The sequence below is a fragment of the Pleurodeles waltl genome, chromosome 3_1, assembly GCF_031143425.1.
Source record: "Pleurodeles waltl isolate 20211129_DDA chromosome 3_1, aPleWal1.hap1.20221129, whole genome shotgun sequence".
NCBI lineage: Eukaryota > Metazoa > Chordata > Amphibia > Caudata > Salamandridae > Pleurodeles > Pleurodeles waltl.
In genome coordinates this window covers 285,264,347-285,291,719 of record NC_090440.1, presented here as the reverse complement: position 1 = coordinate 285,291,719, position 27,373 = coordinate 285,264,347, and the positions used below count along the sequence as shown (strand labels likewise).

The following is a 27,373-nucleotide window of genomic DNA, read 5'->3' as shown; positions in this document are numbered from 1 at the left end:
TCATTTGCACATCACCAAATAAAATGTTTTAATTATATTAAAATTGTTGTTTCCATCAAGTCAGAATTATACATGCATCACTTGTGATTTTCTTACTGCTGATATATTTCAAACTATCTGTACAGTTAATTTACAGGTATTTAAATGTTGTGTATAAGGAAAAAAAATGACACCCCACGGCCTTTCCTCTCTTACCGCCTTTACCCCACCAACATTGTCCTTTAGCTGACTTCCAAAAAATCTTCTTACTATGATATCTAAGAAAAGTAAACACCAATCTTCATGCTAAAAGAATAAGCCGCCATGTATCAAAAAACAGCCATTCAACTTCTCTTAACACACAGCTAATGTGACAAGATAAAAACATTGACGGGCACCTTCATTGCTTTTTCAACTTCTGAAGACAAGTGGTATTATTTTAGGGGTGGTAGCAACCCAGCGACCAGTGTATATAAAACCAATGCTAATTAGGGATCGTATTTCCAGCGCTGCACTAATTGCGCAGAGTGTGGGTGAGCTAGCACGGCAAACTGAGGCACGCGCACGCACTGGCGGCACGTGCTCGGTCTCGTGCCCAGGAGGACGCGCGGACGTGCATCACCTCAGCTTCACACTGTGGAAGGAGCAGGCTGGACGCTTAGACTGTATCCTGGCTGTCCTCACGTTGTGGTTACAGTAACTGCGCGCGATCGATTTACGTTTGTGCAGCTAGTACCAGAGAACAAAAGTTCATTTCCAGGGCACAATGTGTGCTAGAGACTGCAATAATATCAGCGTGTAGCGTTAGGAAAGACCCACAGGGAGAGACGGCACTGACCGTGTGGAAGGAAGTAGCCGACCCCCAGTCCCCCACTGTATCATCGGGCAGAGCAATCTCGTGTGCTTTTCCAAAAAAGTTCTATTTTACCGCGCCTGAACATTCGTGCATTTAAGGGGTAGTGACCCTTCTTTAAGTAGAAGGACCGCTGACTTGTGTTTCAAGAGCTCAGACCTCTATTGCCTGGTGGTGTTTCTTGGAAGTAGCGGGTACGGATCTAAAGTCCTACCTTAAATCTGAAGACGTTATAGAGCCCCTGCCCCCCTCCCTCCTAAAAATTAAAGAATAATATCCGTTGCTTATTGCCAAACCAGTATGTCATTTTGCTTATACAATTGTATCTGACAGAAGTGGAGGCAAAGTTTTGCCGCTTTGGGGGGTGTACGCCTGAGTGAGAATGCGCCCTACTCTTTCTGGTGTTTTCATTCTGTGCTGTTTACAAGGCGCTCACAAGTATTGTGCTCATCCAGGGCATAATACAAAAACACCTGATAACACAAGAACTGGGGCTAATTCCAAACAGAATAAATTAGAACATCTGAGTTCTCGACGCCTGGCAGCGGTAAACACTGGAAGTCGATGCAAGTGCTGTCCCGACATCCCATGGAAAGAAATACCCGACAGCAACTGATTTTCTGGAGGCCACCGGAAACAATCAAGAACGCGTTCATTCTGGTTCAATAGCGGCGCCGTGTATCTCTCTGCCACTGTCAGGAGGCGCGCGTTTTGTTGTGGCTGCAGCAGTCGGCATCTCCCACCTCGAACAGCTGCAGCTCGCTCAGGTCTGGAGGGAATGCGCCCGGGAGGGGAGGAGGGGGCAGAGCGCTGCACACACCGCCCCCGTGCCCCCTCCCTGCTTCCGGTGCTGTTGCCTCCAGTCAGTGGGCTCGCCTCCTCCCGGCTCTCATCCAGCCCGGGCGCAGAAGGGTTAACTCTGCCAGCCCCACCAAGCCTCACTTTTTTTCCAAGGCGGCGGAGGGATACCGAGCAGGGCCTGAACGTGGTGCTGCGGCCCGTTCTTGCAAATATGTCTGCCTGAGGGAGACCCACAAGTTACGTTCGGGGGAATATTTAAGGGACAAACCCGGATTCCCAGCGGCGGCGCGCCCCCCAGGCGGACTGTGGGCAGCAGGGTCACCCGAGGCGACCCTCGGACAAACTTCACCCGCCTTGTTGGATGTTAAAACGGGAAAAAGGTAAAGGGAGGGGGCTGCTGCAAGGGGACAAGTTGGGATGGCAGTGTGCGCTGCTGGCTCGGCTCTGGCTGCGGGAAGGGGTGGCTGGTGTGACGGGGGAGGCAGCATGCACTGGCTGTGTGTATTGTGCCCTGGCACTGGCGTTTCCTCCTGTGTTGTGGGAGCGGACAACCCGCACCTTGGAGGGGCTTCGCAGAAAGGGGAGGCAGGGCGTGAAAGTTGAGGTGGTGGGGAGCCTGTGCGGGTCCCGGACCGCGGATTATTGTCTTCGGCAGCAGGAGCAGATCCCCGGGCGCAGGCCAGCGTCTCCCTCTCCCGCATCCCTATTGTTCGCTGCCCCGGGCTGGGCCACTTTTTTTTTCGCCTGCTTTTTGGTACGTATCCCAAACCCACGGATATCACTTTTATTGATGGGGAGGCTGAAAGGCTCGCCTTCAGCCCCCTCCCCTCGGCACTGGCAGGAAGTGGTAGGTGGGACTAAAGTGAGCTGGAGGGAACTCGCAGGCTTCAGTATTGTTTTCAGAAGCCCAGAGTGTAAAGTTGGAGGCAGAGCTCCCGTCCCCATCCTTCCAAACCCGAGCCAGGGGAAGTGACTGAGCCTCACGCTGCAGTAGGCAGCTGTCTGGGGGGCACTGCACTCGCTTGTGCTGCACGCCTTGCACCCTGAGCTGCTGCATTTTTTCACAACACACAGGACTTTGTTTATTGGGTGCCAGTGGCCCATGCGCACTGGAACGTGATGAGCCCCCACTTCCAAAAGGGCTGCGAAAAAGTGAGCTGAACTTGAAAAAACTTTAGGCAGACTCTCATCTGATCTGCAGTCATATGCTGTCCATAACTGCAAGATGCTGCCTTTTTGTTTAGATGGTTAATGGCCACGCCTCCAGCACGTGGTTACGGTTATACACCTAAATAAGGTTGATTTTTAAAACTTATTTAACTGCACGTTTTGAAGAATACTGTAATCTTACGGTCAGCCTTTTTAAGTAAGGCGCATTGTTTTTTTATTGTGCTTAGCTGTCAGCATTTGCTGTTGATGTGTGTTTATTTGGGGGAGGGGCTTATGCTAAATAATGTCTTCCTTTGTTAGGCCCCAGGGATTGATAATGTGCAGTTGTCACTTCGCCAAAACACGCCGGCATTGCACTAGATGCTGTCTCTTTGAGCATGTGTAGCGGGATTAGGGGTGAAGGGCTCTGGCACTCACCCACGATGCCCTGGACATTGCAATGCTTTTGAGTGCACCTGTGTTTTGATCGGGAAAAATGTGCTGTGCTTCTGAAACCTTGGACAGTGACTTAGGTTGTTCAATTAATATCAGATTTTAAGTCACTTTCGTTTTAGTCTGTCTTGTAAAATGTAATAGCAAACGTTACACTCGAGGGCAGTGTTTGTCCAAGGAGCTATCTGTGTATCTCTCTTAACGTGCAAAGAATGTATTTGAAGAGAGTAGCGAGATTTTGACACCGATGATAGCCCATTCCGCTCCGTGCCACTAGGTAGGATTTGGGTTACTTTAGGGCGAGAATGTGCTGTGATGTTGCCAGAGCGTGCCTAGGTATAGCAGAGGTGCATGGTACCGAGCCAGGTCTTTGATGCCTGCATTTCTGGCAGGCATCAAACTGTTCTTTTTGTGTGCACACAAGGTATTTGAAGATGTTTACACAAGCTGTATGCCTAGCCCAGAGCATCCTTTCGCTGCGCCTTTCACCTGTGGGTCGTATAATAATACAAGATAATACCCCCGCCCCCATAGAAGTGTTCTAGCTTGGCTATTTATAGCGGATCCACATTGCCCGTGGCTGTGTAGGGGAATGGCTAGGGTGTGGGATGTGTGCTTGAACCCCCCACTCCTCTCTACTCGTGTGCCTCGTCGCAGCAGGGGATGGAATGGAGGTGGTGGGGGGGTCTGTACGGGGGTGCTTTGAAGTGTCTTCTGTGGGCATAGGTGGACGGAATGAGAGGCGCGGAATGGCAGGACGGGTAGGTGGTGCTCCAGTGTGTCGCCGCCTGCATAGGCCACCGGGGCTGGCGTAGTTTTGTTTGTGGCCGGTGCCTCTGGCTGACCCTCTAGCGGTGCCCATAGCTGGCTGGTCCAGGGTGGGGGCTGCAGTGTGCCAGCGGTGCCCGAGAGCTCCCTAAGTGTGCCCCTCTTGCTGTGTGCAGGGTCCTCGCGGAGTGGCTGACATGAACTCCCAGCAGCAGCGGATGGCCGCCATCGGGACGGACAAGGAGTTGAGTGACCTGCTGGACTTCAGTGCGGTACGCTATCCTTCTTCGAGGTCTTCTGCTTATGGCTTCTCCTGCACGGTAAAGCGAGCACCCCGGCGGGGCCTGCCCCCCGGCCTCTCCTCTCATGTCTAGACTGCAACACTTAATGACTTTAGCACTGCCAGGGTCAGTCTGTTTATAGGGAGGGTTGGGGGGGGGAACCGCCTGACCCAAAGATGAAATAATCTCATTGGCTAACTTGTGTTAAATCACCTTTAAAAAAAATGTATTTGGCATTAATAGCGCCTTCGCAATTCTTAAGATGCTGGAAGCGCTGTATCTTTTATTTTTTTGCAAGTGCTTAAAACCGAACAAATGTAGCTGGCGTGTATTGAATGCAACCTGCAGCGCCTCTGTTTAGAATGCTGGACACGATACATGTATTTATGTTACTACTGTTAATGTGGCACATAGCGCCGCGACCTCATCAGATCAGTCTGTGATACTTGTGTTTAAAAACATGACCTCGTTTTGCAACGACACCTGAAAATATTTAATTTTATGTCATTAAGTATGGCAGCGTATGCGTATTTTCCTGCGTAGTCGGTGTTCTAAATATAGCAACCTGTAATGAAAATATTTAAGTTAACGCTGTTCCTATTGGGTCTTGCTCGCTGCATGCACAATTTGTTCCCGATGATGCAACATTCTTATGGCAAGAGATGTAGAAGAGGTCATTCCGCGGCGTATTGATGGGTCATGAAGTTCGTGAATCATTAAAAAAAAAAAAAAAAAAAAAATGCCCGCACGCAAATAACTCACGAATCTTCATTTAAAGTGAACACTTAACTCTGCCTTTAAATGGGGCGTGCATAACTTTTAAAAATGTTATTTTTGGTTTTACAGATGTTTTCCCCACCTGTCAACAGTGGGAAAACCAGACCCACTACCCTTGGGAGCAGCCAGTTCAGCGGGACAGGTAAGACGCAGGCAGTACTCGTTTTAGCGACAATTTAAGAAGGTAACTGTTGATATGGACCGTATTCCCTCAGCGTCTTTTTGTGGCATACGTTTTTGAGGCCAACATGTTAGCCTTTGAGCATGTTTGTATGCGGGTGCGTGTTGTTTAAGCTGCTTCCGCTTGTTTTCAGATGTGATGGCTAATACAGAGATACCGCTGTTAATTTCATGGTGCAATTTGTATTCTGTATATCCTTATTTAGTTTTATAGAGCAGTGAGCTTCCCTATATAAAAATAAGTTGTTTTTTAGCTTGCAAAAACCACACTAATGTTTTATCCATTGTGTTCTGTATACAATGCATTACATCATTGTGGTAGTGGGATAGTCACTGCTGTTTGGTTTGGTTGTTGGTTAATGACTCATTTGTAGGTCTCGTTATAACTTTGCACATTTACGTTTTGCCGCTTCATTGGCTGAGATGACCTTTACAATGATACATTAGTAGCAGATGGCATTAGCAAATATAAATCAGCACTACTTAGTATTTTCTCTCGTTGTAGCAGTTGTGTCCGTCGGGGCGAGCACACGTCGCCCTGTTTTCTGCCGTGTAACCCTTGCGTGCCACCAGGTGTTAGCTGGTGCTAAAGACCTGCTCAGAGAGACCAACAAATAAGCCAGCACAAGTCATCCACAAATACTGCGTGCGGGCGCCTATTTATTTCTTGATACGGTGCATCTCGATCCCAAGAGGAGTCGGGTCACTTGGCATGATAAACACGGATACCTTCTTCTAGTGGCAGCTTTCTAGTAAGGCAGTAATTGGCCCCATTTGCAGAACAGCTTATATATAGTTCGTTGCTCATCTGGTTCTGAAAGAGTGCTCAGTGTCTCTGCCATTTTCTAGATTTTCATAAAAGCATTATTAGTAATTTATACAATGTCTGGAAGTTGAACTTGCAGTGAAGAACAGGTACATATATTCTGCATGCCCCAGTACTAAACTTTTGTCTAAGTACCCTTCCCGTGCACACACCGACCTCCCCGCCTCTCTCTTGAAGGTTGTAATGCATTGCGCCCCGGGGCTTTGGAATTTGCCTTTTTTTTATTTTTTTTAATTTATTTTTTTTAACTCCATTCTTTGCATGTTATACCGTCGACCTGTGCCATAGGAGGAGTGCCAGGGGTCACGAAGCAAGCAGCAGAGTGGGCCTCCAGCTCCGTGGCACGGTAGTGACAGACTATCATCATTGGGGTGCAGCGACTCCTCGCTCCCAGGCCCTGCTGCCGCTGCACTCTTGATAACTACATCCTTGAAAATGGGACAATTCAGAAATATTTGATTGTTGTTTAAGAACAGTTCTGAGTTTTCTTAAGTACCCATTGAAACATTGCTTTATTGTTTAACCTTTTTAAATAATTATAGGTTTCTGACCTCTGTTTTTTCATTTTTTAAATATATTATTTGTAATCTGGTGCTCCTGTTGGTACTTATACTTTAGTTGTCCATTTTTAAAAACTTTTTATCTTAGAACCAGCGCTCTTATTTTATTTACCAGTTTGCTTTATAGTTGATTACCCTTTTCTCGTATAAGATAATAGAACCATCCCAGGTGAACCGGATTCCAGTTTTTTTTTTCTTGAATACAGTAGATCACGTGCAATCTGCTTACTAGTTGGGTCCCCAGAGCAGTGAACAAATATTTTCATCTCATGGCCGCTCCCCAGCGCGAGCTTCCCTTGAGCCCACTTTGCCATGAAGAGCTTGTAATTTCCTGCAGTCTATTTAGAGCCATGAAAAACAAAGCCCTCTTGTCTCGAGCATGTATCAGCGTTACATATTGCACGACAGAATCGGAGATATACAGTTCTGTTAAGTTAAAGAGAATGTTTTTTTTAAGAATGTGAGTTATGTAACAGGCCACTTTCATGTACAGCTGACGAGATCTTTCATCACCACATCCATTATTGTCCGTATTGGCAAATATTTAGGTGTGGCTGTATTTTAAGGAGCAATAGGTAGTGGAAATGGAATCCCTAGAAACGTTTTAATGCGCAGATATCTGAAGCATTGATGAGTCAACATAGAAAGAACTCCTTTCACAGCCTGAGCTGCTGCTCCTGAGTATGCCTGAGTGCGCCAGGTACATTTGGACTGAGTTCTTAAGTGGGGAGCTGTAGTACTATTTCAAGTATTTATATTTCTTAGTTTTCTGCACGCCGGGTCACTTTAACCGTGTGGACAATATTCAGGGGTTAATACATTGCATTGATTTCTGCGCGTCACTACTTTACGTTTACACACAACAAACATACGTTGTCTTGGAAGTGTTGTAGGGCAGCAGTAATTTATTGTGTTGCATGCTAAGTGATTGACGTGATTTCCTGTGTTGACGTGCTGTGGCACTCCTGGCTCTGTTTTAGTGGTTGTGCGCTGCAGCACGTGTGCGTGGATGTTTGTGTGGGTTTGTTGGCGGTAGGCATCGGTGTTGCATGCAGCGCCCCCGTGCACCGCACAATCAAGTAACATCCGGGCTAAGAGTGGACCACGCACGCTGGTTTCTGACCGCCATCACTGAGCAGCGAAATGAATACTTTACATTGTTGAATGGAGAATGTTTACATTATTTTCCCAGTTAGAAAAGTAAGCAGTGGGTAGGTTTGCGTCAAAATCATATCAGAATAATGTAATTTGCTGTTATTCAGTTATTCGAGATTGCGTTGTAGATAGAAACCGCTACATCATGGTGAAACTGCAACTTTTATGCTTAAGTGTTGTTATAACTTATCATCTTGTGTGAAAATAGCGAACCTTTTATGGCATTTAATATAAACCGATTGTGTCTCCAGCTCCTTGTTCCAAGCTTGAGACAGTTGGTTAGCCGTTTTGATTCGTCCTCCAAAATAATGGGTTTCAGTAAAGGTATGATGCCAGTGTCAGGTCTTTAATGCTATGCTGCCATGATATCGTAGCTAAAATATCAACGACAAAAATAGCTACATGGGAAGTATACAACGGCTAGTATAGGTTTATGATGGTTACCTTCATACATAAGTGCCTTGATGATGTAGATATCTTAATATCTAAGATATCTGTGCTTTCTTAATTGTTGTTGTTGTTGCTAGAACCTTGTTTAGAAGGGGCTTTTCCTGTAATGGTGTAAAGACAGTAATGTTTTATTTTCGCTGCTACCAGAACTTCATCATAATAAAGACAGTCATCAGTTTGTCTCTTTTATTAATTGAAAAACCTCTGTTACAGTTGAATTTTTTAGCAAAAGTAGGTACAGTAATTTAAGGTCTAAAACACAAATGGTAAAAGGCATATGCATTCTTAATTTGGCGCCATTCTTTTAAAGTTATAGAAATAAAAGTTTTGTTTATCATTGTCTGGTAGTGAATGTTTTATTAAATATGGCTTAAAACTGAGCTAAGTATTTGGTAGTAGGAGTGGTCCCTAAGTAGACTTAGAAGTTTTTTTGGGATGGATTGGTGTAAAAAAATGAAGTTGTTGAGAAAATGAGATGATCTAGAATGCTGCGACCACATGAGTAATTCTTTTATATCTTTCTGGACAAATGTATTTTCTTTTTCAACTAGAAGCACTGTGACGTACCCGTCTCTCTCTCTTCTCATTTAATACAAACTTTTGCATCAGCTTATTGTGCCTAAATCCACATCTCCTTACCAAACAGTTTACTGACAATGTTATGAGACCCTCCATTGACATGGATGGTCATTAATACTTGGATTAGAAACATTTGCAATAAATATACTACTAAGCAGTCAGGGCAGAAGGTCCCAGCTCTCTTCCATGTTCTAGTCCTACTTTCATGGGAATTTGTCCTTTCACTAACAAGCTATTGACCCTCCAATTGGCAATGAAACATTACTCAGAGGTTAAACCTGGACATGAAAAAGCGACCTGGGTACCCAGGACTCTACGTAACTGTGGATGTCCATCAGACTTCAGCAAAAAAAAATATGGCGGAAGTCAGTCGAAATGTTTGAGCCATGACCTTGTACAGCTCAGGTTATATTCAAGTTTCAGACACTGGCGTAACAATAGCCCCCACACTGCTGGGAGGGCTGAGCTACAGGGGGCCCCCCTCAGCAGCACACAGTCACGCACTGTGCACTGCCTACCACTTTGCATGGGTGGAGGGGCTCCTGGCCTTGGAGCTCCTGACTGAGGGGTGGAGAGAGACCCCTCTTGTAAGGGACCCCCTCAAGTTTCGTTACGCCAATGGTTTCAGCTGTGAATGCCAATACATCATTGCATTTGAGATACTCTCAACAGACTCCTGTATGTCAATGAAAGATACCCCCCCCCCCCCATTCTCCACCCCTAGAAAATTACCTAAGAACAATAAACGTTCTTGGAATCTGAGATTAACAAATGACCGATGTAAACAGATTGAAGAGCTGTGCAGAAGTTCCTAATATCAGTTGGTAGGGCTTTCCACGGACACACATCTAACCTCTGATAATACTTTGCCGTACTCCAGTATATGTTATTTAACAAAGTTGAGGTGTGATAGTGAGACTAAAGCATCCGCACTGGACCACAATACAACATGAACCATTTATCCTTTCCCTGTCCTGCTGCAATCCCTTGATATTATACAAGACAATCGTCTTGTTGAGGTGGAATATCCTATTATTGCCTTAAGCATTACTCGGACCAGATGAGATGAGAGAGGTAGAGATAAGAACTCATAAAAACAAGCTCCAACTCATGAGAAATCCATGTGACTCAGTCACAGCACTTGGGAAACCAGCCATTGTGTGCACTCCGTACTACATAAGGCTAGCAGTCGTCTGCACAGATCAAGAGAAGACTGATCAAAAGACAGCCTCCACTGTTCCTCCTTCATACGTGTATGCACGAAGGTGAACTATGTGGCTCGGGAGTCACTTGCTGTGGAATATCTCCACTACTTTACAAGGCAGATCTTGATTAAAAGTTTGGGGTGCTTTAAGCCTTCAGGTGCACTATTGTTGCCAGATACTGTTTGCTTTAGTCAAAGCTCTGATACCTGCTGACACTTGTTCATGCCTTCATGACAGCACAAGCCAGAACAAAAGCATCACCTGTACTTAGGACTGGTGGGCACAAGTCCAAGGAGATGTTTATTCTTTATCATACTAAAGTTGCAGTACAGTCACATTGGAGTAGACGTGTGCCAACAAAAACAAGAATGGAGGTATGTGACATCAAGGGATTGGTATAGTTCTTGGTTACGTTTGCCTTGATATTGGTGGCTATAAATCTTTTGAGGATAGTACAACAACAGGGACTGCCCTGCAAATCCTGAACTTGGGCAATTAAACCTATTATTAACAGTAGTTCCAGGAGAAAAGATTAAACAAAATAATTGAACAAGAAATAAATGGTGCCAAAACACAAAATTGTGTGGAAATAATAATTATGCAATAATATCATATACACATAAGACAATGACTCCACATGTTACACTACAGTACATATACAGTGTACATATACAGTGTAAAACAAAAAAAAGCCAAGGCAATGGATCTAAAAGGTCAGTCCAATAGACCACAGTTATTGTAACCAAAAACAGTCTATGTTTGCATCCATTCAGTTGAACGGGGGTCAGTGATGTTTCGGCCTTTGTAGTTGACTGGGTCATCTTCAGGACATCCTGATTAGATAAGGTATGCTAAAAAGGATTAGAAGGAAAAATCTACCTACTTCATTTTTTAGGATCACATTAAAATACAGACTTCTGAATACCTGCCCACCTCCACCTCCACACCCTTTAACCTCATCTATTGATTAAAACAAAGAGGCCTGTCCAATTAAAGGATATCCTGATGATTCCCCAGTCCACTACAAGGGTCGAAACATCAACACTTTACCCAATTGGATGCAAACATTGACAGTAGTTTTTGTTCTACTTACTGTGGTCTAATGGATTGACCTTCAGATCCATTGCCATGTTTTATTTTTTGCCTACAAATATGTATTAATGTAACGTGGAGCCTCCCTGGTTATTTGCACATCTCTGAATTCTGGGGTCTCCATACTAGCATGTGAATTTCACGGCATTTCTCAAATAGACATGTTTTTTTTTACACACTGCCTTAAATTTGGAAGGGAAAAATGTAGAGAAAGACAAGGGGCAATAACACTTGATCTGCTATTCTGTGTTCCCCCAAGTCTCTCGATAAAAATGGTACCTCACTTGTGTGGGTAAGCCTAATGCCTGCGACAGGAAACGCAACATAGACACATCACATTTTTTACATTGAAATGTGATGTGTTTTTTGGAAAGTGACTGGCTGTGGATTTTGGCCTCTAGCTCAGCCAGCACGTAGGGAATCCTAGCAAACCTGTGCATTTTTTAAATCTAGACACCTAGGGGAACCCAGGATGGGTAACTTGTGGGGCTCTCACTAGGTTATGTTACCCAGAATCCTTTGCAAACCTAAAAATTTGGCAAATAAAAACACTTTTTCCTCACATTTTGGTGATGGAAAGTTTTGGAATCTGAAGGGAGCTGCAAACTTCCTTCCACCCAGCATTCCCCTAAGTCTCCCGATAAAAATGGTACCTCACTTGTGCCGGTAGGCCCAGTGCCTGCAGCAGAAAATGCCCCAAAACACAACATGCAACATAATATTTTCCCAAAGAAAACTGCCCTGTTTTTGCAAGTACCTAGCTCTGAATTTTTGCCTCTAGCTCATCCGACACCTAGGAAAACCTAGCAAACCTGGACATTTCTGAAATATAGACACCTAGGGGAATTCAGAATGGGGTGACTTGTGGGGCTCTCACCAGGTTCTGTTACCCAGAATCCTTAGCAAACCTCATAATTTGGCAAAAAAAACACCTTTTCCTCAAATTACGGTGCTGCAAAGTTCTGGAATCTGAGGGGAGCCACAAACTTCCTTCTACCCAGCTTCCCGGTACGATTGTGCACTGATGTCACATGGGGTTTGGGGGGGCACAGTGGGGAGGGGCATTGCAGGGGAGTATGAAGACATCGGGGGGCGGGTGCGCGCTGTCGCTTTCCCCGAGTGCTGGTACCAGGACGAGGTGGTCTCATCCCTGGCACACTGCGACAATGGCCAAAAGACCACCTCGTCCTGGTCCCCTGAGGGGTTAAAGTGTTTCTTATATGTGAAACCTTCACAAAGACAATCCTCGTTTTCTCTTTTAGGTGTTACTTTATTTTCTTTGGTGTATTGCCAACTTGGCAAAACGAATATTGCAATCAGCACATAAAATTAAAAATGACAAAAGATTAAAAAAATAATTAATAATTCTATAAATCTAAAGACTTTCAGAATACCTGTCCACTCTCCACACCCTTTATAACTTTTCATCTATCGATTAAAACAGAGACCTCCCTAATAAAATTCATGGCTGGTATTGGATTGGGGTCAATAGCGTTCCTCCTGCAGTCTGTCTTATGGGTGCCCTCTCTTTAGTTACGCAAACATTGGATACACCAAAGGTATGTAATTATACAGTGGTAATTTCAAGTAAAGTACAGGATACAGATATTTATAACTTAGACAGCATACAGAATTCACTTTAGTAACAATATGTATAAAATTTCAAATAAAGGTCACCAGACTCTAGAAGACATGATTATGTTGTAACTTCTCTTTCAACCCCCCCCCCCCCCCCCTCCATCCAGGCATTTATCGATCTGAGCCCTCTTAAAAACAGTGGAGTAACAAAGGCTCCCGTGGTGGGGGAGAGGGATGCCGATATCCAAGGAGGCCCCCTTAAACACAGCACATGGCCTGAGTGAGTCCTGAGGGAGGCCCTCTTCTGTGTTTTGCCGAGAAGGAGGGGGGGGGTGGCTCGAGTTTTATTACACCACTGCTTAATATTGCATTAAGTAAAAAGGACTTTATAATGGGGTGCAAACGATCAGATCCTAACTCTCCACATTCTTTAACGTAACATCTCTTACAATCCTCTGTCAAACAGACCTTCCTCTTTCCAGATAAGTTTTAAAGTTAAAAATATGATACCCCCTGGATAGAAGATCTGTTAGGTACAGACAAAGTGCCTAATGGGAAAGCCTTGTATACGAAAACTTTCTCCTCCTTTGCTAAGGCATAGCATGGATGTAAAAAAAAAATAAAAAAAAATAAAAAAAATGCACTGTCACAAAATATGCCACATCATTTGGCCCTCTCTTGCTGCATAACTTTAGTGGTCTTCATCATACTCTTACATATTTGATTTTCAGACTACTGTCCAAGCACAGGTAGTTTATAAGGCAGCTAGGGAACGGGTAGAGTTCTCCCAGATGTATTCCTTATTATTGATAGATGTACAGTCTATGTAGCACCGGCTGCTAACTGTGCCGCTGTCTAAGCAGGAAAATAAAATAAAGAAGGGTGCCCCCAAATAAGTATCAGTCAAGAGGAGAGTTCCCTCATATTGTAAATATAGTCTTGACGACTGTAGTAGATATTTGTTTCCTTTATTAGATTCCAAAAATATTTTATAAACTCCACAGGCAACACGTTTCATTCTGCTGAACTTCATCGGGACATTCATAATTTGGCAAAATGGTATCACTTCATTTTCAGCATGCAAAATCAGTTTCCCAGTGTTTTTACTCTTAAAATATTCAAGATTGTGTGCAGGAACCGTATGTAGTGTGGGTTGTAGAAAAGTGAATTCACCTGCTCTGTAAACAGTAGAGAGAAGGAAAGGAATTACCCAACCTCAAAAGTAATACTACAGAGGAAAATTGTATGGGCACCCACATCCTTTTAAAGCACCTGCATGACGATTAACGTTATGGGCTACCAGATAGGACATCTGCATTGCTCCCATTCCTCCTGCTGGACACGCCTGCCAAAAATGGGCTCACAGTTCAGAGGATCATTACATAATAAGTAGAGCCTTTATGCTATCATGCTTCCGTCCTTAAGTACAGCCACCTTTATACTGTGGTACTCATTTGCATAATTTACTCCACGTCACTCAGAGTGGATTACAGACAAAATGTTGTAGGCTAGCAAGTGATCGTGACTTCGTGGTTTGCAGTGCCACAAAAAGGCTTGCAGGAGTTGATTAATACAGCAAACAATATTTAAAAAAACAGAGAAAGGGCTATTCTTTTTAAAGGTCTAGCTGTCTCATATCCTCATATAATTAAATTGTAACTAAAATATATATTTTCATCCATTGGCAGGTCCAGCTTTTGCTTCTACATTGGGATTGTGTCCACCACAGCATATAGCATGGGGTAATGAGTCGGCTCGCTTTAGCCATTGACATTCTTACACTGTGAATGAAGGCGTTTTTCCTGATCACATGCACATCCGCCTAAAAAAAGAAGAGCACTGAGTGCCGGAGTTGGTGGGCAAATACATGACTAAGCAATGCTCTTTCCATCCCATTCATTATATTACTTGGGTATTGCCTAGAGATAGCTTCAGCTGCCTGTTGTCAAATGCCTCCTGTGTATAATACTAATATTTTAAGAGGGCATTGAGCCTACTCATTGCTTACTGTTGATTGCCTTTTTTGCTGCTCTCATAAGCTTGCTTGTTATTCACTGGTAAGCCATCCTCTTGTTGTCTTGGCCCCTCCTCTGGAGCCTAGCGTCTTAACCATCCTTTTTCTTGGATGACCTGTATCGTTTCACTACATATATGCTAAGACCTACTTTTTAGCAATCCACGGGGCGTCCATGTTATCTTGCTCTCTGCCTAGTACGCGGTTCCGCAGATATTCTTGCTACTCCTGCGCTGTCAGTGTTGCAGCCATCCCCAGCGCTCTCATGTTCCTCTGTTGTTCCTCTCTCCGCCTGGAAGCTACAGTTTGCTACCAGGATGGTGCTTTCTAGATACTGTGTCTCCAGTGAGAGCTTGTGAGCTACCAGTAGCTCTTAATCTACCTGTAAGTAGCTCTCCTGTGGTCAGCCCAGACTACTAATCTAGAAGCATTATTTTCTAGGGTGAATTAATGAGCTTTTTAATTTCGCAATACATATATTTGTGATGACAGTATATTTTCAGAACTTATAGGCTGATTGGAAAAAAATGGTTGAATGTAAAAATGTATTTAAAGGTATTATTTGAATAATAAATGGTAGTGTTGTAGAGGCATATTACTCGAATTATTGCTTTGGGGTGCTCCTCAGATTACAGCTATGGCTGTGATGTATTTACCCAGGTAGCATTCCAAATGATATTTCTTTTTTTACATTACTGCTGACAACTCTGCTGAATGCATCCACATGATCACTGCAGACTATCTTGAATGAGGTGGTTACTTTTATATCGACATTATTCGTAGTGCGGGGTGATTTTCATTGAACGTAAGTAGCTCTTATCACAGGAATGGTTGGAGACCCCTTTTCTCGATAATGTGATTTTGATCAATCTTTGTTTTTTAATTTACACTTCAAGATGGGGTACCCACCATCTCTGAACAGTCAAGTAAAAACCAAGAATAAAATTGCTGCCGCAGCGTCGTTTTGGACGTGTGGTGATGTATACTTTATCACGCTGGGGCAGGCTACACAGTTAAAAAAGAAATAGCACATTGTCTTTGGCATTGTAGACCACTATTTCGTAAGCAAGATCAGTACCTTTGATTCTTTGTAGGTCTGTCCACTAAACTGCACAAGAGCATTGCAGAGGTTATACTTTATTTTCGCTAGCAATTGTCTGAGTTCAAATAATGCTGGTTTTCCAGACAGACAGATTCTTGCTCACCTCTCTTATTTGTGAACTCCCCCCATTTTTTCTGTGATTTTATTATTATTATTTTTTTTTTTTTGTGTTTCCCCCTTTTTTCATGAACACTGAAGAAATGCACATTTTCTAAATTTGTCAGCCCCGGTTTATTGCTGAGTTCTGCATGGTATTTTTATATTCGTAGCAAGGCCCATCTGTACTGACATCTGATACCACAAGTATCCCGTTGATGAATTAGTGCGTTCCACTCAGTGACAGGTGTAAGTACAACAGAAGTCAGTTTCATGAGGCATGTATAAATATGCTTTGCCATGCATATTTCTGCACAGTTCTCTAGACGTAATATTTAGAAGTTCCCACTTGGCTTCTGGGCTTTATGAAATGAATGTTTAAGTCAATTTGTTTAAAAAGTTAGGTGCTCAGTCTTCCAAAATGCTAATCTCAGACAGTCACCGCTGAAGAATCAGTTACTTCTAGGACTTATTTTGAATGTGAGCCTGTGAACTGTGAGCGTGATTGATCATAAAAGAACGACTGAACTCTTTATCTCAAATAGAAAAATCCATCTTGTGACTGTGGCATGCTCTAAAGTGAGTAGTCTCATCTTGTGTCCTGTGCTGAACTGGATTCAGAATTACTTATTTGCGGAACTGAACACTTAATTTTGAAAGTTTATTTGCACGTTTTTAATGCAGGACAGCACTCCCATAATCTGTTTCTCATGTTGCTCAATATGTTATGGAATTTTTATTTGGGTCACCAGATACTGGTGATTACAATTTTTATAGTTGTCCTTATTTATTGATATTCTAGCTGAGCTGTCTCTTGCATGCTTAACGTGTCCAGAGTTGTTTGGTAAATGGGCATGTACCCATTTACCAAATAAGATACTAAGGATTCTTTTTGTTTTGTTTATAAATGTGGCCGTCGGGATCTTAATTTGTTCTGTAACTGATAAGATGTGTAAATGGGCTCCACTTGAACATATTTTTTGGAGAGACACATAATAATTGGATTAATTTAATTTAAGTTTTTTCATTGTGGTTTCAAATGTATGGGCATTGATATTTACTAAGAGGTGTTTTTTTTTTTTTTTTTTTTCATTTTTTTTTTTCATGCACGTATATTTTATGCCTCTTGTTGCACAACTTATGATTGAAATGTGTACATTTTATTTCAGCAGTGCATCTTTCTTTCTATTGCCTACCCAGGCATGTGCAATTTTTCAGTCTCATAGAAGTTTATGGAACAGTCCATATATTTGTTTCTGTTATGTTTGCAGCGTGTTCAGTTAACCACAACATTTCAGGTTAAAGTAAATGTTCTACTGATGTCAAGCAACTGCTGTTAAAAAAGTCCATAGATCTGCCTTCCAACTAGAAATGTAAGCATGACATTGACTTTGCCAATATTTTTTAATTTTAGGGCTCTTATGGGTGATGACTGTTATTACCCAGCCATAGCTCTTCCGCTTTATACCATGATCTTTTTTTTTTTTTCTTTCTACTGCACTCTGACTCACTATTCAGATTTTGAGTACTTTTAATTTTGTTTTATCTCAAGGAAATCAGATTTCTTACACAGGCAAATAGCCCTCCTTTTTTTTTTTTTTTTTGGCAAAGCCTTTGATCCTGCCTTTGTAAAGTTGTGGTTGTAAAAGGAAAACCTGAGACGTAGAAGGGCTACAGTGGAATAAGCAGCTGCAATAACTTTCCAAGACATTGTGTTACTCTTTTCCTTGACTTAAAAATCTACAAGTAGAAGCATTGCTGATCATGGTTCCTTCAGTCCTTCCTAAAGATATGGCTATGTTCTAACTGAGATTTCAAACTTGTTGGATTTATACTCGCTTTTGGCTACACATGCAACTGGCAATATTGTAACCTTTTGTAAGAACGTTTTCCTCCAATATCTAGAGCTGAAAAATAGTATCCATGTGAAAAATGTGGGTACATTGTTGGCATATATCTGTGACTTAAAGAGCATATTACTATTTTCAAGATGGAGATCAGTGCAGCACGATGGCAGTGTGTGTGTTTCTCTAACATGGTACATCTCAAGTTGCCTTGTAGTGAGGGGTATGCTAACATGATCTTCAGCACGCACAAGACAGACTGTTTGAAATTAAGGTAGCAATTAGCAAAACAAGCTCCTCTTCTGTTTGATTGTAAAAATAATTGTAGAAAAATGTCTGACTATAGGACAGCAATCAACCGACCGGAATAGCGGAACCCAATATCGCGCTCTACTGGGCGAAAACACAAATGGACTGCTTTCTAAGATCTGTTGCCGGGGAAGCCATAAACCCAAGGGTTCCCCTACTCGGACCCGGACAACAACCGGATTATTTCTGTGTTACTGCCCATTACTTCATATGATAGTGGTGAGGCAGGGTGATTGGCAGAGGTTGCACAGGCACTTAGTATATCCTCCTGTGTTTCTGGCTCCTACTCAAAATGGAACTGAAGTGCACAGTTTTGACCTCGTCTGGTAGTGAGGGATAGTTTTTGTTTTTTATTGTAGCCAGTGTCTGAGTTGGGGGGGGGGGTTCAGCATCCCTTTTTGTTTACTCCTACATGCGAGACGTATTGTTTACAATTCAATAGGCTTACAACCCACCCACACATACCATCAGTTGTTTTCATTGTCTCTCTTGTTTGTAATCTTTTTGATTGTTTAGTGCTTGTGTTATCTCCTCCCAGGAACATGGTCAAATAATAATTTTTTTTTTTCTGTGCAAGCGTTTGTAAACGTGCAATGTGCTGTAATTCTTTTAACACAGGCATATGGTTTCTTACTTATGTTGCGTTTACCCTATCTGCCGTCTCTATCAACACTTTAATTACACCTACAACTGTACTACCCTTCAGTTTCTACTAATAACCAATTTGGTGACAAACCTTATGTAGTTCTACCTTCAATATCACATAACCACCTTTTCTTATTGGACTTTTTTCACATTTGCTAATCTTACCTCAGCTGATTTATCAGCCCTAGAGCGATATAAAACCTGCTATTTCATTAAAAGTACCTTTTACTCAGATGGTAAAAACAACCTTGAAACAACTCTGTCAGTCTTGTTACGGCACCGAGACATTTACAGCCTTATAACAAAATTGACTGCCCTTTACCTGATCCAGCATCCATACTACGAGCCGTAAATTGTGTGTGTGTGTGTGTGTGTGCGTACATATATACTGTCTTGGTGTGTCAGTGTGTTGTGAAAAAAAATCAAAGGTTTAGCTTTAAATTCGGAACAGTTTGAAGTGGTTGAGAGATGCAACTTCATTAGAAATATTCAGTTTACATAAGCATCTACACTGATTCTTAAAATGCCTGCTTCTTTTAATGATAGTCAGGCTCTGTTGGTTACTCAGATCCATTGCTTCATTTCACTAAACACCTGCATGACTATTGAGACACATAGGCGGTCATTCTGACCCTGGCGGTAAAAACCGCCAGGGCCGTGGTCCGCGGGAGCACCGCCAACAGGCTGGCGGTGCTCCTTTGGGCATTCTGACCGCGGCGGTACAACCGCGGCCAGAAACGGAAAGTCGGCGGTGTACCGCCGGCTTTCTGCTGCCCAGGGGAATCCTCCATGGCGGCGCAGCTTGCTGCGCCGCCATGGGGATTCCGACCCCCATACCTCCATCCTGTTCCTGGTGGTTTCGGCCGCCAGGAACAGGATGGCGGTATGGGGTGTCGTGGGGCCCCTGGGGGCCCCTGCAGTGCCCATGCCAATGGCATGGGCACTGCAGGGGCCCCCGTAAGAGGGCCCCACTTAGAATTTCAGTGTCTGCTTAGCAGACACTGAAATTCGCGACGGGTGCTACTGCACCCGTCGCACCCCTTCCACTCCGCCGGCTCCATTCGGAGCCGGCTTCCTCGTGGAAGGGTGTTTCCCGCGGTACGGTCTTCTGGCGGTTCCCGCTTGGCCAAGCTTGTAATCACCCCCATAGTTTGCTATTTAACTCGCATCTTCCCAAAAAGATCCCTTACCCTTACATAAATTAATGTCATACAACCTGGATTCCGTCCATGGCCCAATATTGTTTTGCATTATCTGATCAGATTAAAACCTAAAGACAATTTTTATTTTAAATATCAACAGGGTTAATGAGAAGACTTGCTAAGTAGACCACGAGTGCTGCAAGCAGCTTCAAGGAAATGGGTATTTCAGCCCATTGCTACATATAAATACCTTTGTTTGCTTGTGCCCCATGTTTTTTTGTCTGCACTCAATGTCTTTTTCTATGAAATGGTGTTTTGCCCCTGAACATTATTTACTTAAATAACTTTGGTCCCTTGGACATACCAAATACCATACTTTTGTATCCGAGTCCTATTTCAGCATATAACTCGGGTCGCAATAAATATATGGACTTACTTGTGACACGTTGCTTCAAAAAGATGCCTGATGCAACATCTTGCAATGAAAAAATATCTTTGCTCTTCATAAACATGTAATATTCCTATAAAAATGTAAATTAATTTGTAATAAGACAACTTGACGGTCCCTAGTGGCATAAAATAACACGCAAATTAATTATTGTCTAAATGTTCTAACTTAAAAAGGGGGTGAGATTGTTATATATATTTACTGTTCAGTTAATTTCAAAACCTTTTACTATGTAACTGCTGTATCCTCCTATTACTGAAGAGTTGATGTCTTACCCCTTAAGGTTTCTAATATTTGGTACAGAGGATGGTGTACGTGTGGTCATTATATGAAGCTCTTTTTAAAAAAAATCTTTTTCCCTTGCATTCTTATATTTGGCAAGATTTGGAACTTCACGGTCGTGAAATGTGAATCTGCTCTTCTGTTAACTACCAGACATATCTTAAAAAAGCACAAAAAAAAACGCCATACATCCAAAGTAAGATGAGCTTAGGCCTTTGTATTTAAAAATCAAGGTATCCTCAAATCACACGCAAGCCTTTAGTCATGCTTCTTATTTTAATATTCCTCCCCATCGTCTCGCCTTTCCTGGTGGAGTGACCCACCCGCTCTAAAACTACAGCTGCATGAGCAATTTGTATATTGACAGTACTGTTTCAACTTGATGGCAGTCTATTCACCCACCAAACAGAATGTGTAACCATGACAGTTTAGATCTCCAGGTAAACGTCTATGGTCATTATCGTACTGGCCTTTTGTCATTGTTGACTATGATATAGGAGTCTTCCGGCTACTGTGCCAACTTCCTAGATGACGTTCTTCTGGCCTCGCTTCTGCAGACCACTAGTCAGGAAATCCTACTTTGGGACTGGAACCTTTTGACATATCGACTTGACTTCATACCATGTAAGGCTCTGTTTGTATGTCAGTATTTGAAACTGCGGCCATGTACTTTATATTATAATCGCAGATCTGACTGCTATGTACCGAAACGTGCTCTTTTATCTTTCCATGCTTCTACTTGGATATACAGTCATAGCTAGCCATGCATGGCTGTGATTATATTCTCAGCGACAAGGTGGAGGGTGCACAACTTTAGAGTTAGCGACGTAATATGGTGCCCTACAACCAGCTCTCTGTGCTTTCATATAATTATGAGACTGTTCTCTCTCCTTCCGTGTGTTCTCACAGCCACCCATTTCTTACTGTTTATGAAGAAAACAGCTGCCTGCTGGCCGAAGTAGACAGCATTGTGACTGTGTCTCAATTGTAATAAATTACTGCGTGCGAGTAGTGATGTTATTTTCTAATTACACTAGTATGCTGATGTCAAGACGCCTGCAGTTTGAAATAGAAATCCAGGAGTATTGTAACATAATGTATTTCCATATTCTTAACTGTATTTAATTTGATGACCGTGGAAGAACATTGGTTAAGAGTGCCTTTCACCAGCTTTGCAAATACCACCTGAGGTCATTCGAGACCAAATTATTAAACATCGGTAACCGTGGTAAATGGCAGACTAATTTTAATTATTCTGATAATTTTAGCATTGACTTTTAGTGATTTGTGTTTTTATCTTCATAACTAATTTTCTGTTATAACGGTCAACCTGCGTTCAAGCACATCATGGTTGCCCGCTCTTAGCTGCAACGCTTCTCCCAGCAGAAGCATACCTCTTGCGGTCGCGGAGCTTTTTTCATGACTAGCTTCGTTCAGTGCATCGTTCTGGATGGGCACAATTCCGCGTCGAATACATTGTGACTGCTTTCCAGTAAAATCCTAAAGCAAACCCCACAGAATTTGTCAATTAGCTGCTAGTTTTTAATGTGCCTCATCCTGCAGAACACTCGAGAAAGAGGCGATTTATCAAGTACAAGAGTACATAAGCTTAATAGTCTTTTTTTATAGATCTAGAACATGGCTTCAGGTCCATGCTGGGATTACAGATTGTTATGGTGAAAATCGGGGAAGAACTTTTAATTTAAGATGAAGGGTAGCAAACTGCCCTGCTAAGTGTTCCTGTCCATCTACAACCCATAATGCCCTATATCCTAGTCATAAGGTGCAACAAATCAATAGTGTCCAGTACAGCCCTCTGCTGATTCACCACCTTTATCCATATTGAAAGCCAGCAAGTGCATATTGGATCTGAGGAAAGCAATGTCTGGTAATGCCTCCTGCCCCACATCCCTACTGTAACAGAAAGTTTGGTTCTTTTTCTGCATAGAACACACTATGCATTTGTCTTATGACCATAGGAACTTGATATACTCTTAATTTCTATCTGTAATAACTTCCAGATAACAGCCATAAAATGTACCATTATGCTGATGATAGACAATTCTACTTGCGAATCTCCGCTTCAGACATCCAGTGCTTCAAACACCGCCTTCCCTCAGTTAGACCTAGATGTCCAGCTCCTACCTGAAGCTCAATTCCTCCAAGACCAAATTTCAGTTATTTGCTAAGAACAACAAGCAAGAAACAGTACAAACCTTTCTCAAGGACATGATCCTTGATGGCGTTTACTAAATGCCAAGTCACTTGGATTTAGCCTTGACACAAAGCTCACCCCTCAATGAACACATTGTCAAAAAAACAAAGATGGACTGGTATTAGCTCACTATCCAAAACAAAAAAAGTGAAACCAGCATCTCTGAGCTGCTATGCAAGTTCTTTTATTCCTTTGTCTAAATGGTGGTGATACACAGCTCAATGGCCGCACAGACTCCGCATTAGCCAACCCCGGCAAACTTAAGCGCGTCCTTTTCATCCAGGTCCGGAAGAAATAAGATCACACCATCTCTCATTGTAGAGGGACCTCACTGGTTCCCATTGCACGTCCACACCATCTTCAAAAACTCCTGTATCATTTACATAGCCATCATGAGCAGATCTCCCACTTAGCTTGCACACAGGCTCACCATCTCATGTCCTCTCAGCACCACCTTGAGACTTGAAGTGTAAAAAAGTATGGAAACGAGGAAGCAGGCCTTATTGATCTGTGCACCAGGATCTGGAGCAGCATTGCTGTATTCATCAGGACCACCCTAATGCTGTTGTGATTTAGGTAAGAGTCTAAGACGCACCATTTTAAAGAACACTACATCACAATGCATTAAGAGTATACAAACCTGCTGTCTTTCCAATTATTCATTGACTTTATTCTTATCTTTTATGCTACATAGCACTCCATTGCCTTTTGGCTAAATTTGTGCTATAGCAATACCACAGACAGTGAAGAAGACAGATGGTCCATTGGTGTGACAAAAAATTGACGGTTTTAGGCAGGGATTAAGATTATTTAAAAAAAAAAAAATAATCATGGTCATGTTGATACTTACAGGCATGCTTTGAGGATTTATATGCAGACTATCAAGTTAAAGAAAAGAATATTGGTAAAGAACAGATGGATGGCACTGAAAAGAGTGAACGTTTTTTGTTTTAGTTGCTGGTAGAATCGATTGACTTTAGGAAAGCTTAAGGAAAACTAGTGTGTGTGTATATACAGGGAGTGCAGAATTATTAGGCAAGTTGTATTTTTGAGGATTAATTTTATTATTGAACAACAACCATGTTCTCAATGAACCCAAAAAACTCATTAATATCAAAGCTGAAATTTTTGGAAGTAGTTTTTAGTTTGTTTTTAGTTTTAGCTATGTTAGGGGGATATCTGTGTGTGCAGGTGACTATTACTGTGCATAATTATTAGGCAACTTAACAAAAAAAAATATATACCCATTTCAATTATTTATTATTACCAGTGAAACCAATATAACATCTCAACATTCACAAATATACATTTCTGACATTCAAAAACAAAAACAAATCAGTGACCAATATAGCCACCTTTCTTTGCAAGGACACTCAAAAGCCTGCCATCCATGGATTCTGTCAGTGTTTTGATCTGTTCACCATCAACATTGCGTGCAGCAGCAACCACAGCCTCCCAGACACTGTTCAGAGAGGTGTACTGTTTTCCCTCCTTGTAAATCTCACATTTGATGATGGACCACAGGTTCTCAATGGGGTTCAGATCAGGTGAACAAGGAGGCCATGTCATTAGATTTCCTTCTTTTATACCCTTTCTTGCCAGCCACGCTGTGGAGTACTTGGACGCGTGTGATGGAGCATTGTCCTGCATGAAAATCATGTTTTTCTTGAAGGATGCAGACTTCTTCCTGTACCACTGCTTGAAGAAGGTGTCTTCCAGGAACTGGCAGTAGGACTGGGAGTTGAGCTTGACTCCATCCTCAACCCGAAAAGGCCCCACAAGCTCATCTTTGATGATACCAGCCCAAACCAGTACTCCACCTCCACCTTGCTGGCGTCTGAGTCGGAATGGAGCTCTCTGCCCTTTACCAATCCAGCCACGGGCCCATCCATCTGGCCCATCAAGACTCACTCTCATTTCATCAGTCCATAAAACCTTAGGAAAATCAGTCTTGAGATATTTCTTGGCCCAGTCTTGACGTTTCAGCTTGTGTGTCTTGTTCAGTGGTGGTCGTCTTTCAGCCTTTCTTACCTTGGCCATGTCTCTGAGTATTGCACACCTTGTGCTTTTGGGCACTCCAGTGATGTTGCAGCTCTGAAATATGGCCAAACTGGTGGCAAGTGGCATCGTGGCAGCTGCACGCTTGACTTTTCTCAGTTCATGGGCAGTTAATTTGCGCCTTGGTTTTTCCACACGCTTCTTGCGACCCTGTTGACTGTTTTGAATGAAACGCTTGATTGTTCGATGATCACGCTTCAGAAGCTTTGCAATTTTAAGAGTGCTGCATCCCTCTGCAAGATATCTCACTATTTTTGACTTTTCTGAGCCTGTCAAGTCCTTCTTTTGACCCATTTTGCCAAAGGAAAGGAAGTTGCCTAATAATTATGCACACCTGATATAGGGTGTTGATGTCATTAGACCACACCCCTTCTCATTACAGAGATGCACATCACCTAATATGCTTAATTGGTAGTAGGCTTTCGAGCCTATACAGCTTGGAGTAAGACAACATGCATAAAGAGGATGATGTGGTCAAAATACTCATTTGCCTAATAATTCTGCACTCCCTGTATACTTGAAGTAAGCGTGGTAAAGTGTGTAGCATAACGCTATGTATGCATAGGGTTAGTGACTCTGGGTCTTTGTAAGAACTGTATGAGCCATTAATATAAAGAATGACTAACGAAAAATGTGTGTAATGCAGTCCATACTTTTGAATAAAACTGTCCGTTCCGGATGGGATATTGATTGCTATTTTAAAACAAAATGCATGTTTCTGAGCTGAAAGTTTTGTACTTAAATTTAAACGTGTCAGGACCGGCTTACTCCCTCCTTCTTGGCTGGGTCCCATATTATACCTTTTATCAAAGGGGTCTGCTGGAGGAATCTACATCTTCAGCTTTATTATTATATTTTTTTCCTTCTCCGTTTGACAGCAAAATATGTGTGAGACATATTTAATTATGTCTTGAAGAGCTGATAGCAATGTGTTAGGCCAGGGTTAACAGGACACCCAAACAGTTTAACACTCAGCTATCATTAAACGAAACCCTCTTTTTCTCATTGTAACACCAGTGTGTTGGTATGGTGTCACTTTGCTGAAATATGTAAAATATAAATTGTAGAATGTAATTTGACTCTAGTGCAGCAAAACTACACATAGCAGTATGCGAGCACAAAGATACTCTTGAGGGTATGAGGAAAAAGAGTGGCACATAAAACTTTGATTTAAGAATAAGATTCATAGAAAAGTGATTATTAACTGACACATTGTGATGGCACTATGACAGTTAATAACAGATCGACATAAACTGCAGATATTTGGAAGCACCATCACTGACACGAAGTGCTATATAGAAACTGAACACTTACCTCCTATCGGAGTTTGTGGCCTGGATTTGAGCCTCAGCAGAAGGTATGCTCAGCGGGCCTTGCCCATAGGCGTTGTGGCTATTGGAGAATATGAGAGGTGAGTTGAACTGTCGGTGCTGTAGCAGTGTCCAGAATACAGTAAAGGAAACGTCTGTTCGCTTCTGACACAGACCCTCATAAATACCCAGGTACCCTAGAGCACTTGCATAACAGTTTACTCACTTAATTTTATTTCTGTATTTAAATGCACAGCTCCCTGTTCATTAAAAACCAAGTCAAGCAACTATTTTTTTTAGCCCTTTAGGACCCATTTACTTTGTGTGTATCTGGTAATTTGTAACATTTGCAACTCTCCTCTGGTGCTGTTCTTGGGCTAATGTGGTGCAAAAGACAAAAGGTTATAGGCCTAATGCCTAGTCACACTACCTTACTGTGACGGGCCGGACTGGGCCAACCCGCACAATGCACCTGCTTGTTCTGCCGCTTCCCCTCCTGACCCTTCCCGTTCATCCAATCACGGCGCCCCATGGCCGTTCCAGCGGGAACTCAGGCATTTAAAGGGCCTGCCGTCGCTTCCTGAGGAAATCGGGAGTGGTGAGGAAAGGAGGAAGACGACCGACGGGACGAAAGAAGAAGACGACAGGAGTCTCCCAGGCGTGTCCAGCGGATCCCCGGGCTGTGCAGAGCTGACCGCACCGTCAGCAGATTGCAGGCCGAAGGAGGCTAGGAGGAAACCGATGGTCCCATTCAGGGACGAAGGAGACAGACTCTGGGGAGCAAGACGCAAGTACCCGCCACGCTTCAGGAGAAGCGTGGCAGACGCAGGTGCGTGGGGCCTTCCTGAGCAGGGTTAGGGAGGACGGGAGGGAAACAAAGGGTTTATTGGGGAAACAAAGGGTTTATTGGGGAAACAAAGGGTTTATTGGGGGAAACAAAGGGTTTAATGGGGAAATAAAGGGGTTGAAGGGCACAATTAAAACAAGAGCGCACGAGTGAGGGTGAATGGGGAAAAGAAAGGGAAAACCGGAGAGGGAAGAGTGAGGAGCATAAAGAAGAAAGGACAAGAGGGAAAACGAGTGAGCGTAATAGACAAAGAAAGCAGAAAAGGAAAAGAGGAGGTAAATAGAAAAAGAAAAGAGAGAAGTTCACGGAGTACTAGAAACAAGTAAACTGGCACATCACGCAGAAACAGGACAACGAGGTACTAAGACAGAAGAA

At 42.8% G+C, this 27,373-nt stretch overlaps 1 protein-coding gene across 8 annotated transcripts in view; it reads left to right on the top strand.

Annotated features, from left to right (window-relative positions):
- The first annotated feature begins 576 nt into the window (after positions 1–576).
- TCF12 (transcription factor 12) overlaps positions 577–27,373 on the top strand; it is a 641,728-nt gene continuing 614,931 nt past the window's right edge. For 3 of the 8 annotated variants that reach the window (XM_069222407.1, XM_069222406.1, XM_069222402.1), the window contains exons 1-3: positions 1,833–2,013; positions 4,180–4,323; positions 5,131–5,203. In XM_069222407.1, coding sequence (XP_069078508.1) covers positions 4,201–4,323; positions 5,131–5,203 — 196 coding nt within the window. In that variant the 5' untranslated portion in view covers positions 1,833–2,013; positions 4,180–4,200. Of the gene's footprint in view, positions 2,014–4,179; positions 4,324–5,130; positions 5,204–27,373 lie in introns of all 8 variants that reach the window. The other 5 variants (XM_069222409.1, XM_069222403.1, XM_069222408.1 and 2 more) reach the window with 5 other exon arrangements.